This window comes from Larimichthys crocea, chromosome VI (assembly GCF_000972845.2).
Source record: "Larimichthys crocea isolate SSNF chromosome VI, L_crocea_2.0, whole genome shotgun sequence".
Lineage (NCBI taxonomy): Eukaryota > Metazoa > Chordata > Actinopteri > Sciaenidae > Larimichthys > Larimichthys crocea.
In genome coordinates, this window is record NC_040016.1 from 26,776,377 (window position 1) to 26,789,373 (window position 12,997).

Sequence of the window (12,997 nt, forward strand, 5' to 3'; positions counted from 1 at the left end):
TAGAAAAATACATGGCGTCCTCGGTGGAAGAGGACCCTGCAGATATAAAGGCTCATTTTAAGACACTTATGACTCTTATGTTCAGGTGATTACACACTGAGGAAAACATACTAATTAATATTAGATTTAATTTAGATAATAAATTAAATCCAGAGTTACGTAAGTGGAACCTTTCTTTCTTTTTTCTGGTCGGACAGGATTCTCTGCCGGACAGATCCCGTTGACATTGCTGCAGGAGGAGCAGAGAGGAGGAGCAGAGGAGGAGGTGGGGACAGTACACCGGACCGGACCGGACCGGAGCAGAGCGGAGCGGACAGCCTGAAGCGTTCACTGACGGGAGCCGCGGTGCAGTGGCAGCCCGTCCTCCCCGCTTCCTCTCCCCGCCTGTCACGCTGTGATCTCGGGGTCAGTTGGAACCATGTACCGGCGGCCGCTGCAGGCCGCGGTCCGGACGGCTTTCAACGTGACAACGGCCAGAGGCTACGGGAAGGTAACAGCTAGCTTAGCTTAGCTTAGCTTAGCTTAGCTTAGCTTAGCTTAGCCTCGTCGGCTAACCGACATGACAACACAGAGCTAACGGCTAAACACGGTGACACGGCAAGGTGACGTTAAAGTGACGTTTGAATGTTTTTAACACAAATAAACAAAGGGACCGAAAGTTGGTTCGTTACCTGAACACACAGACACAATGTTTAAATAAACCTGGACGTAGTCTCTGTGATGTCCCCGCAGACTGTCTAAAACCTGGACGTAGTCTCCGTGACGTCCCCGCAGACTGTCTAAAACCTGGACGTAGTCTCCATGACGTCCCCGCAGACTGTCTAAAACCTGGATGTGTCTCTGTCTCTGTCCAGGTTTTAGATCAAGAAGTCGGCCTCTCCAGAGCTTTAGCAGCCAGAGTGTCCTCTCCGTGTTTAACACCATGTCGGACAGTTCACATGAGCACACAGGTAAGAAAACCAGAAGTGTGTGTGTGTGTGTGTGTGTGCGTGTGCGTGTGTGTGTGTGTGTGCGTGCACTCTGTCAGTGTTTTAATCATCTGTCATCAGGTCACTTTATTAATTTACTCAGCAGCTGCACGCGCTCAGTAAAGGCCACGTCCAACAGGTGTGTCATCATGATGTGCTGTTAATGGATGATTTGTCCTCCTCTATCTCTGTCCTCTCTCTCTGTCTCTGTCTCCTGTTTTCTGTCTCTGTCCTCTCTGTCTCCTGTCTTCTGTCTCTGTCCTTGTCCACCAGCTGTCCAGCGTGAAGGAGACGCCCCAGCACACGGAGGAGGAGGTCGGAGCCTTCACAAAGCTGATCGAGGCGATGGGCTTCACCGGGCCGCTCAAATACAACAAATGGGTGAGTGACGGAGGGAGAGACGACGGGTGGAGGAGGTGGTGTGACAAAGGAAGTGTTTATTAAAGGTTGTGTAAACGTTGTGGGAACATTAGAGATGTGAGGGAGCAGAGAGGAGGTTTAGTTCTTGATATAATAAACGAGGACGCTGTGCTGATACAGCTTCACCTTTACTCTGATTTCACCTGTCGGGCGAGTACAAACACGCCAACCACCCCCTGAAGCAAATCTCTCAACCAATCAGAGCTCTCAGATTACTCGTGTCACTGATGTGTTCAGGTTGTCAGAGGACAGACGAGATCTTAAATTATCAGCTGTCATCAGCATGTCAACACGTCTGCCTGTCCTCGAACGCACCACAGAGACGACATCAAACTGATGTTTGTGTCTCTGTCCTCACATGCGACACGAGCGAACACGTGATTCATGACGCATCGAGCATCTGTGAGCCAGCAGAGCGGTCAGATCATCGATGTTTAGTGTTCAGTAACGAGCTCATGAAGATGACGGAGAATGATTAAAACTTTGGTCCAGTTTTCAAGGTATTCCAGGACTTTTCTGCACCTGCTGCGATGACAAGACCAAACACTTGTTTGATTGATTGTGTATCAGCTCATTAAGCCCAAGACGATCAATGATTAATGATTTTACCACACCCTGACTATAGACACCCCCCCTACCTGCCAGCGAACACAGCGACAGAACCTCTGAACCGGCAGTGTCCGGTCTAACAGTGAACACAGCGACAGAACCTCTGAACCACCAGTGTCCAGTCTAACAGCGAACACATCCGCCTACCTGCCATGTCACATGACGTTGAAGGCTAACAGAACGTGTTTTCTGTCTTTATGTCGACTATACTGCAGCGCTCCTGTTAAATGTGTTATTAATTAATATCTTTTTTTTGTCTTCACAGAAAATTAAGATTGCAGCTCTGCGCATGTACACGTGCTGCGTGGAGAGAATCAACTACGATGACTTCTTTGAAAGTGAGACACTAATACACGTTATACGTTAAAACATGTTACATTAAACACAACAACACATCCAGTGTTCAGACATCTGGAACACAAACATCAAACACGGCTCTGAACGTGGATAAACGTTCATTACGTGTCCATTAACTCCGTTTCAGAGTGCTCCCTCCCCGACACACTGAACTCGTGGTTCTTGGTGGCACAGCTTCATGTTTGGTGAGTGTGAAACACTTTGTTTAAATCGTTCATCTCCTGATGCCGTGTGTGTTTTAACCGTCACGTGTCGTCGCCGTTTTCTTCTGCGTCAGGATGTGTTTGGTTCGGATGCGTCAGGAGGGCAGAGCGGGGAAGTACATGTGCCGGTACATCGTCCACTCCATGTGGGAGGACGTCGAGCAGAGGAGCAAAATCTTGGGGGTGAGTGTGTTTACGTGCGGATCGCCGTGAGCTGTACATGCATTACTCTACAGCATGCCTGTGATAACACACACACTAAATATAGCCGCTCAGCTGATGTCTGTATACCACTGAGATCATGTGACAACGAGCGTCACGGAAACACAAAGTTCAGATGGAACCACGAAGACCTCTGAGTCATGTTCACGGACACGTAAGAGTGTTTGAGGAGGGTCGGCTTTCGATCAGCTGAGATGATCCTGAGACTGTAACGGAGTCGGAACCACAAAACGACCACTGAGGACGTTAAAGAACGTCTTTTTAAATCAAATTTAAACTTGAAATCAACGAATTGTAATAAATATATATATAGATTATTATTTATATATATATATATTTATAATGATAATTTCTTAAACTCAGTTTAACTTAAAGTTATACAGTCGTCCCTCCCTATAACGCTAGTTCACTTTTCGCGGACTCGCTGTTTCACTGATTTTTTTTTTGTGTGTGTGTAATTTTGCATGCTTTTTTTTACAGCGTACTGTACAGTATGAACGCGCATTGTGTACAAAATGTGTGTAAAAAGGTGTATAAAAGTGTGTGGTTAGGGGTTTTACGGCCTTAAAATATGTATAATAATTGTAAAACTTACTTTGCGGATTTCGTTTATTGCGGGTTATTTTTAGAACGTACCCCCCGCGATAAACGAGGGACCACTGTATATTCATTTAAATTGTTCTAAAACTTTAAACTTTGTCAAAGAACAATTAATGTAACATTAAAGTTTCAGTGCAAATAACATTAAATCAAGTTTAACTATTTTCGCATTTAATATTTATTTATTGTAAACATTTATTTTATTTTATTTTATCACAGTCATTAGTCACATCGACTGTTTTACATCTATAAACCTCATCACGTCACGGTGCCGACATTGTGTCACACCAGCGGTCGATGTTACGTTACCGTCATCCCGTGTGTCACCAGATACTTCACACGTAATTGTTTTTAAATGGATTTTTTGGGGGGGGCTTTTCAAGCTAGATTTTTGACAGAGACAGCTGAAGAGTGACAGGTATGTGGCGAGAGAGAGACGGGGAACGACACGCGGGAAAGAGCCACAGGTCGGACCCGAACCCTGGGCGGCCGCAGCAAGGACCGAGCCCCCGCACATGGGGCGGCCGCTCCACCAACCGAGCCAAACGACACCCCACACGCGTAACGTGTTTTTAAACATTTGTTCAAAGTTCTGTGACACAGCCACACTTCACAACGTTTAGCTTTACTGTGTTTACGGTAGCTGCTGGTTAACGGCATGCAAGCTGGTACCGGATCCGTGTAGAGACATAAAAACATTAACTCGTGATGTTTCTGTAGGCTGTAACGTTTCCGGTTCACGAGTCGGTGAGTTCAGACCACTTCTTGAATGTCTACTCTTTGTATTTGTATCACCGTAATCGTTGTCCAATAGATTCCGCTCTCATAAGAAGCTGCTCTGTGTTTTATCGCGTTTTGGTTTCTTAAAGCTACTTTAAGCAGAATGTGGTGACAAAATGTGAATTAGTTTGTTGTTGAGTCAAGAAGAAAACTTTCTTCTGCTGATCTATGAAAGATTTTTGATGAAGCTAAAGACACAGCTAACATTTATTAAAGATCTGACTACCTAATATAAAACATCAGAACATGTTCAAACTGCCTTCAGACGTCCAGAACTCAGAGATATGGAGCGAACAGAGAAAGTTTGTTAGTCTCACAGATGTGTTTGTGTTTCTGCCTGACAACAGCCGAACGTGGTCGTGTTAAATAAATATTCAGTATTTCCCAAACGTTTCCGCTCCGGCCCGATGCAGCAGTGCATTAAGTTTTATTCGTGCCGTTGCAGCTACAGAGGACGCAGCTTGTGTATATTTAAAGTTTTTACATCAGCATAATTGTGCCAACAGTTCTCCAGCAGAAAGTGAAGCCGAGTCCCCGGAGACAGTCGGCCTGGCTGCGGTCGCCGTGTCCGTTAAGTCGCTCCTCTATTCTCTGTCAGTGGAGCAGCTCCAGGAAGTGTCGCTCATTGAGTCTTTGGCTTTCACGGAGACTTTCTCATTATGCTGGAATGAACTCTGAAAGTTCACGAGGACGACGCACAGCTCTGTGTTTGTGTCGATTTTACAGAGTTCAAATCCCACTGTGGTAAATATGTTCAGCTGTACTGGAGTATTTGTTCTGATTATGTTACGTATACTTGAGGCAAAACACTGAGTGGATATTTTATTTAGATTTACCAAACGAGCAGCTAAAGTGATCCATGATACCAATTTATTACCCAGCTCCGGTTCTGGCACGACATTGGCCCGGCAGCCTGGGCCTGTAAACCTCCTCAACTGTGGTACAAACACTAACACTCCCCCAAACTGGGCTAACGCTAACGGGATATAACAGACGTTAGTTTATCAGAGGAAAGTCACAAAGTGATCGGACTCAAACAGGAAGTGACATCAGACACGTGTGTCTGACACGCGTGTCACTTCCTGGCCTCTCAGCTGAAGTTCAAACTCTTTTAGTTTTTCTCACTTTGACAGAAAGAGGTCAGAGATGAGGAATTACAGCGTGTGTGTGTGTGTGTGTGTGTGTGTGTTTTCACAGCTGCCTATGTGTACATACACACTTGCATACATCCCTGCGTGTTGGCTCGAACTTCGACACGTGACGGTGAATTAAAACCTGGATTTGACCTCGACACAAACAGCTGCAGATCAGTGTGTGGACATTAATACACATCATGACTGCGTCATGTATGTTTAGAAACACTAATAATGACAATAACAGTCATCACTGATGAAGAAATAAAGTTTTTGTGATTAAAACCTTAAGAAGTTGATTATGTTTCAGTTTTAAAGATGATGTCACGTTCACGTGTTTCATTAACATGTATGACCAGCAGCTCTGACTGGACTCCTTCTTAGGTTTCATGCTAATTGTGGTCGCAGCAGTCAAAACATTGCTTAATTTCCTCCACGTTCATAATCAGCAAACTCTCCAACCACGCCGCCGCTACATCCGAGCTCCACCCTGAAGAGCCGCGGTGCCGGGAGGTTCACGACAGTGTGGTTTAAGAAAGGCAGCACGGATGAGATCAAACTTCCCGTAACGTCTTTTTGTTCTTTCCTGTGACAGATCGATGCCATCCATAGAAAGGAAGCGATGAAGGCGATGACGGAGACGTTCTACGCCGCCATATTTGGATACGATGAGGTGAGTTTTTACACAGTTCAGTTAATCACAGTCAGCTTTGTGAAGTCCGCCCGGCAACCAGTGACGGTTAACTGCTATAAATAGAAGCAGACCGTATTTTGTATCAATGAGCGGACTTGATTATAATCATCCTCGGGCCTCGCTGAACGTCTACATATATTATTTATGTGGATAAAGTTAAAAATGTGACCATTAGAGCGAGGTAGAAATCTGCTATGCCTATCTTACTCCAGAAATTTCTACTCTCAATTCATATGGGAGTAAATGCAGCAGTTGGTGGGTGATGCTGACACTTCTGAGCTCATTGAGCCAAAATTAAAAGTCTGACGGCTTCAGCAGTAACATGTGAGCGAGCAGCACAAACCTTCCCACAGTTCGATGTTAAAATTATGTCTGTAGAGTGAAATATGTGCGACTTAGAGCAGTTTAAATGTTTTTTTTGTGACAGATTTTGTTCACCCTCTCCACTCGAGCTCCAAACATTCCGTCCGTAACCGCCCATGTTAAATGTTCCCGCTCTTTTTGAGCGTGTTAGAGTTTCCCGCTCTTTTTGAGCGTCTTACAGTTTCCCGCTCTTTTTGAGTGTGCTAAATGTTCCCTCTATTTTTGCCAGTTACACACTTCTCCTGGCCGAGTGGCCATTTTGCTGTGTATTGTGTATCCGTTTGCGATGACGCCGCTGTGTTCCGTGTTCCCGTGTTCCGTGTCCGTAGGGGATCCTGTCTGATGACTGTGTGCTGGCAGCAGCTCTGTGGAGGAATCTGTTCAACCGAGACTGTGAAGACCCCCGACAGCTCGAGCTCATGGTGGAGTACGTACGCAAACAGGTGAGTTCATGTTGAGACTGTGTGAGACAGGTGACTGTGAGACAGGTGAGTCTCAGCTCTGTGGTTGGACAGATGGCTAAGCAGTGAACTGCTAACTGTCGTTAGCACAAGACGTATTTTTATGTCGTCCAATCGATGCTCGCTCTCCTCCCTGAGCCTCCTCACCTGTTGACCTCCTCACCATATACGTCCTCTCCCTGGTTGAATCACCTGCAGACCTCCATCCACAGCGTTTACATCAGACCACGTGTATACACACACACACACACACACACACACACACACACACAGGTGTGTCAAAGGTTGTGGAGGTGGTGTCCAACTCAATCAGCCAACAGAGTACCACGCTCTGTGTGTGTGTGTGTGTGTGTGTGTGTGTGTTACATCAGAAAACAAAACAAATGACACACTCCACTGACTGTGCGTGTGTGTGTCACACATTTCCAGGGAAAGTAAACAAGTTCGTCAGGCTAATTTTCACCAGAACACACAAACCTGCAGACGACATTAAACACACACACACACACTGCTTTGCTAGTAGTGCTATGAGCTAGTGTCAGAGCAGAACCTCTGATCCGGCAGTGTCCAGTCTAACAGTGAACACAGCGACAAAACCTCTGATCTGGCAGTGTCCAGTCTAACAGTGAACACAGCGACAGAACCTGTGAACCAGCAGTGTCCAGTCTAACAGTGAACACGGCGACAGAACCTGTGAACCAGCAATGTCCAGTCTAACAGTGAACACGGCGACAGAACCTCTGAACCGGCAGTGTCCAGTCTAACAGTGAACACGGCGACAGAACCTCTGAACCGGCAGTGTCCAGTCTAACAGTGAACACGGCAACAGAACCTCTGAACCAGCAGTGTCCAGTCTAACAGTGAACACAGTAACAGGTTGGCTTCCCTCCTCCTCTCTTCTCCATCACGCTAAGTCTCTCCTCTTCTTCTTCTTCTTCTTTAGATGCAGTACATCGACGCTCTGGATGGCGAGGACCTGCTGCTGACAGGTGAGGTGAAGTGGCGCCCTCTGGTGGAGGAGAACGCTCAGAGCATCCTGAAGGTGGCCAGGCCGACGTACAACGACACCGGACTGTGAGGCGAGGAGACGCCGCCTCCTCCTCTTCTTCTCTTTCCTCCTGTCTGTAATCATGCAGCACTTTCCCGTCTCTTCACTCGTATGTTGTAAGGAGGGATTTTAAATTGTTGCTGTAGCTTTTCTTCTTGGCTCCTCTCAGAAGTTTCTGGAGGAGCAGTGTTGTCAGATAGACAGTCAGGGATCTTCATCAGGTCAGGTTTGAGAGCTCGGCCTCTTCCTCTCTCCACACGAGAACAAACACTCTGTATTTATATCTCCTGTATTTATGAAGTATTTTGTACCTCCATGATTACACTCTCCACCTGCAGAGGTGTCCGCTTACTTCTGTCAAAGGTTCACAGGTGACGTTTAAATAATGTTTCAGACGTCTGTCGTTCATCGTCTCTGCTGCTCGCTCTATTTTTCCCATGATGCTCTCAGACCTGAACAGGAAGTGACCTCATCACAAACGACGAGAAAGTTTTTAAAAAAGTGAAATAATAAAATGTTCAATGTTTAAAAACCGCAGAGTCTTTCCTTCATCACTTTATATTTCCTGAATGAAACAACTCGAGGACAAGATCACGACGTCGTGTCCTCATGAACTCTCCTTCACTTGTTTGGTGTCCAGGAAAGGACGCTGGACTTTAATGGACTGTAGACAAACTATCATCCTGCATTAGTTTGTGTGTGTACGTTCATTTTTAACCAGCAGGGGGCGTTTTTTGTTGTTTTACTAATTCCAGGTGAACTCCAGGTGTTTTTAGTTAGATCATACAGGGTTAGTCCAGATTTCATGAGATGTAACAACCAGACAAGACAAGAAGTGAAAGTCTGTAAATAAATAGGAACCAGTCAAAGTGTGACGAGCACAGCATCACCTGCAGACTGATCAGTGTTCAGGTTCTCCGTCAGGCCTGCAGAGGGCGCCAGGCGTCCAGGATCAGCAGGTTAAAACTCTGTGGACTCTGTAACGTGACATGGTCGGGATGCGGACACATGATGACACTGAGCAGTCCAGGAGAGAGGAAGTGGTCAGACTGAGTCATCTCGTCACGAGCGTCCTGCTCCCACAATGCACCAGACCACACACTTCTTCACGCCGCCTGTTTGTGGGTTAACCCGCAGACTGTGCGTTCATAAACAAAGAGACAGTGACGCCGCCTCAGGCACAGATCAGGTTTAATCCGATCAGGATGCACACACACACGTGCACGTTTATTTCAGGTGTTCAAGATGACACAAGTCGCCTTCAGGTGTTTCACATGCATGAACTTCACGTCTTACATCAGCGTGTAGAAAAAACCCTGAAGCTGTTCGTAACTCCACGTGCTCATGAACCGGATCGAAGACGGGGACGTCATGGAGACTACGTCCAGGTTTTAGACCGTCTGTGGGGACGTCACGGAGACTACGTCCAGGTTTTAGACCGTCTGCGGGGACGTCACGGAGGAAGGATGACACCCAGAATAACAAACTTATAGCTTCACCAGCTAATGATTGTAGACGAGCTGGAGTTTTGCTGATGTCAGCTATCAGATGAAGAAAATGAGGCATCATCTGAGAACCATGAATGTACAAAATGTTGAGATATTTGATAGAATAAGTGAAACTTTGTCTTGTGGGTGGCGCCGTAGCAAAGGTCAAAGGAACGTCTGGATCATCAGAACTTCAACATAAAAGACTGTTGATAGAATCCGATCAAACAGTGACAGATCTCACAGACACTGAGCTGAGCGATGAGTCATGAAAACGTCCTCGCCGTGTGAACACCATCAGAATATTAAAGCAGCTTTTACACTCGACAGCTGTCCCGTTAAATGAACCCGACACACTCGTACACTGTTTCATAATGTGGTCAGCAGCTCGCGTCGCGTTAAAACTGTTCCTGACACGGAGCGGAGGAAAGTGAAGAACGAACGGAAGCCCTCAGCGGTCATCACGTAACCACATGAAATGTATGAATGCATTCATTCATTTCACATCCTTAGTTCATCCTCAACATTGTAATCATTATCTTGAGAGATATCAGATTAATTAAATTGCCTCGGGAAAACAAAGTTTCGCCCTGAGTCCGGATAAATATCTGAATAAATCTACACTGTAAAAACAAAATCATACATTTAAGGAAAATAAATGTTTATTGTTTACTTTTCGCTTGTATATATTGTATATATATTCTAATCTTATTTTATTTTTATTTCATATTTTTATTTCAGATATACTTTTACATCTTCACTTATATTTTGTATTTTATATTTCATGTTTAGTGCTGTTGGACAGAGAAAAAACGCAATTTCAATTCTCTGTATGTCTTGTACATATTGCAGTATTGACAATAAAGCCGACTTGGACTTGAACTTGAAAACTACGGAAGAATTACGGAAATTATCTGTAAATTAACAACCAAGCTGAAAAATCATTTGATTGTTACGCAGTATTTATTCTGATTTCTTAAATGACACAAATTTATGTAAAATAAAAGTAATTATCTGTAATTAAATATGTAACTTATTCAAATGTTTCTGTCCGATTAACAATTTAAGTTTCTTTCAATTGTCATTTTATTGAATCTAAGCATTTATCTGTGAAACTGAAAATTACAGTAAATTTGTAATTTTTTATTTATTTATCTGAATAATTTTTTTACATCAATTTTGTGTTTTCTGTTTTCGTAGCTGTTGCTGCCATTCATTGGTTGTTTTTTTTGGCTCCATGTACCTGGTTCAGTGATTACGCTGCTAACGGTCGGCGTGCTACGTGCTCAGACACATGTGGGGTGTGTATGAAGCACACACGTGTACACATTAACACACGGTACACTTAGAGGACCTTTCAAAATAAGAGACGTTAACATGTTTTGTCATTTCTTGTTTCAGCACGTTCAGTTTTCCACCGGAGACGACCAACGGTTTCCCAGAGTGTGTGTGTGTGTGTGTGTGTGTGTGTGTGTGTGTTGCGTGTGAAGCATCTTCCGTGTCACCTGGAGCTGTAAAATCTGATTTATGGACGACTGAAGCGTGTAGTTATCCAGGCTGTTGGAACACGTTCATCAGAACACGTGAATCAAACTGTGTCTGTGATATTCATGATGAAGTCAGTTTCCTCTCACCGACCGGCAGCAGAGCGAGAGCTTACGACTTCACGGCGACCCAGATGTCAGGTCGGTCACTCGGGGACGCTCCGTAATGAAACCCTGACCCAGTTCAAGTCCCGACACATAAAAGGAGCAAAGACCTCCCGCCGGGACACAGTCAGTTCTTTTTCCACCCAATGAATAAGAGGTGGGTGTTTGGACACGTGGAATCAGGTTTGGTTTAGACATTCGTGATCTCCAGAGGATGAACCGTGCTGACTTTGTTTGAGAGTGTCACAAATATCTCAACACCTTCACCTTCAGTGACGTCCCCGCAGACTGTCTAAAACCTGGACGTAGTCTCCGTGACGTCCCCGCAGACTGTCTAAAACCTGGACGTAGTCTCTGTGACTGGTTGAATAAATTCTTGGTTCTTTGTTTCTTTGAGTTGCTTTGTGTTGTTTAACGTTTGCATAACGTTGGCTGAACGTCAGCCAAACGTTTGAAGATGAACAGGAAGGGTTTGTATTCTTCAGGTTTTCATCACGCCCAGTGTAACGAACCGTTTCCACATATTTGGTTGAACTAACATGTCACACTAGTTACCTCTGATGGTCTGATAGCCGACGCGTTGAATCGAAGTGTTGCTGCTTTCAATCGTTTGTTGTTTGTGTCATTTTTTAATAAGTGAAGCTCTTGAGTTGAATGTCGAGCTCTGAGGGACGAGCTAACAACAGATCGTTTGTCCACTTCATTTTAATTTGAACCTTTTCTTCTGTCAGAGGACAGATTGTCTCTGGACGGACGTCACAGAGGACAGATTGTCTCTCGATGGTCGCCTCACAGTCTCTGTGGTTCGAGTTTTAACCTTTAGCCGCTAACAATGCTGTTCAGTGTCGGAGCGACTCAGCAGATTTTATATATTAATATATTTATAATCTGTGTCTGCTCTGAAGCTTCAGCTGGTCTCATGTTCATGTTTTATATCAGCTTTGAATCTGTCTCTAACGCAACACGAGCTCTTTACCTGAAGCTACAGGAAGCCTCCGTCAGCTTTGTGCTATGCTACATGCTAATGTAGCATACTATGTTTAAAATACCAAAGATTAAAGGAAGTTAGCAAAATGCTAATCTGCATCAATCATCAGTTACATCTGATGACTATGTTAGCAATACACTGACTAACTAGCTAATCTACATTAGCTAGCTACATCTAACAGTTAATGTCTGGCTAACTAGCCATCGAGCTAAGCTAGTCTTAATGCTAAGTTAACAAACTGGCTAACTAGCCACCAAGCTAAGCTAGTCTTAATGTTAAGTTAGCAAACTGGCTAACTAGCCATCGAGCTAAGCTAGTCTTAATGCTAAGTTAGCAAAGTGGCTAACTAGCCACCAAGCTAAGCTAGTCTTAATGCTAAGTTAGCAAACTGGCTAACTAGCCATCGAGCTAAGCTAGTCGTAAAGCTAAGTTAGCAAACCGGCTAACTAGCAAGCTAACAGTCAGTTAGCATGTGTACGTCATGACGAGTAAAGCAGCTGCTTAGCTTAGCTTAGCGTAGCTTAGCTTGAGGGAAGAGTCTGACCATGTGATCACATGGGCTCAGCTGTCATTCAGATGCTAATTACTGTTGATGAGCACCTGCCCGAGTCGACGCTCTCAGGTGTGACTGAGAGTTCAGCACCGCCTCGCAGCCAATCACGGCGCAGACGTCCTTTGTGTTCGTTATGCAAAGACATGACGTCTTTGTTGTTGTGCGTAGATCTACACACACACACACAGAGTATAGAGTTACACTGAGAGTGAAGCTGGTTTAACCTGATTTGTCAGGTACAAAAGGAAGACGCTCCATTGGCTGCTAATCACACACACACACAGTTTAACACAAAGTGTGACAACACCTGAGACGAGCTGAGTCTGCGCACACACCTGACCATCACAGGAAGTCTAATTAGTTAATTAAGATGAACTGATGATGCTGAGTCAGACGTTTGTCTTGGTTCGGTCTTTAATCTCTGACAGTAAGACCAGATCACACTGATCAGGTCGGACGTCT

The 12,997-nt window shown here is 44.8% G+C and overlaps 1 protein-coding gene across 1 annotated transcript; it reads left to right on the forward strand.

The window, feature by feature from the left end:
- The first annotated feature begins 214 nt into the window (after positions 1–214).
- uqcc1 (ubiquinol-cytochrome c reductase complex assembly factor 1) lies at positions 215–8,390 on the forward strand. Its single transcript, XM_019255290.2, has 9 exons — positions 215–490; positions 855–950; positions 1,242–1,349; positions 2,263–2,335; positions 2,482–2,539; positions 2,632–2,740; positions 5,888–5,965; positions 6,679–6,792; positions 7,754–8,390. Exons 1-9 carry the CDS (start codon positions 419–421, stop codon positions 7,886–7,888), a joined length of 843 nt encoding a protein of 280 aa, XP_019110835.1. The 5' UTR covers positions 215–418; the 3' UTR covers positions 7,889–8,390.
- Positions 8,391–12,997: the final 4,607 nt, after the last annotated feature.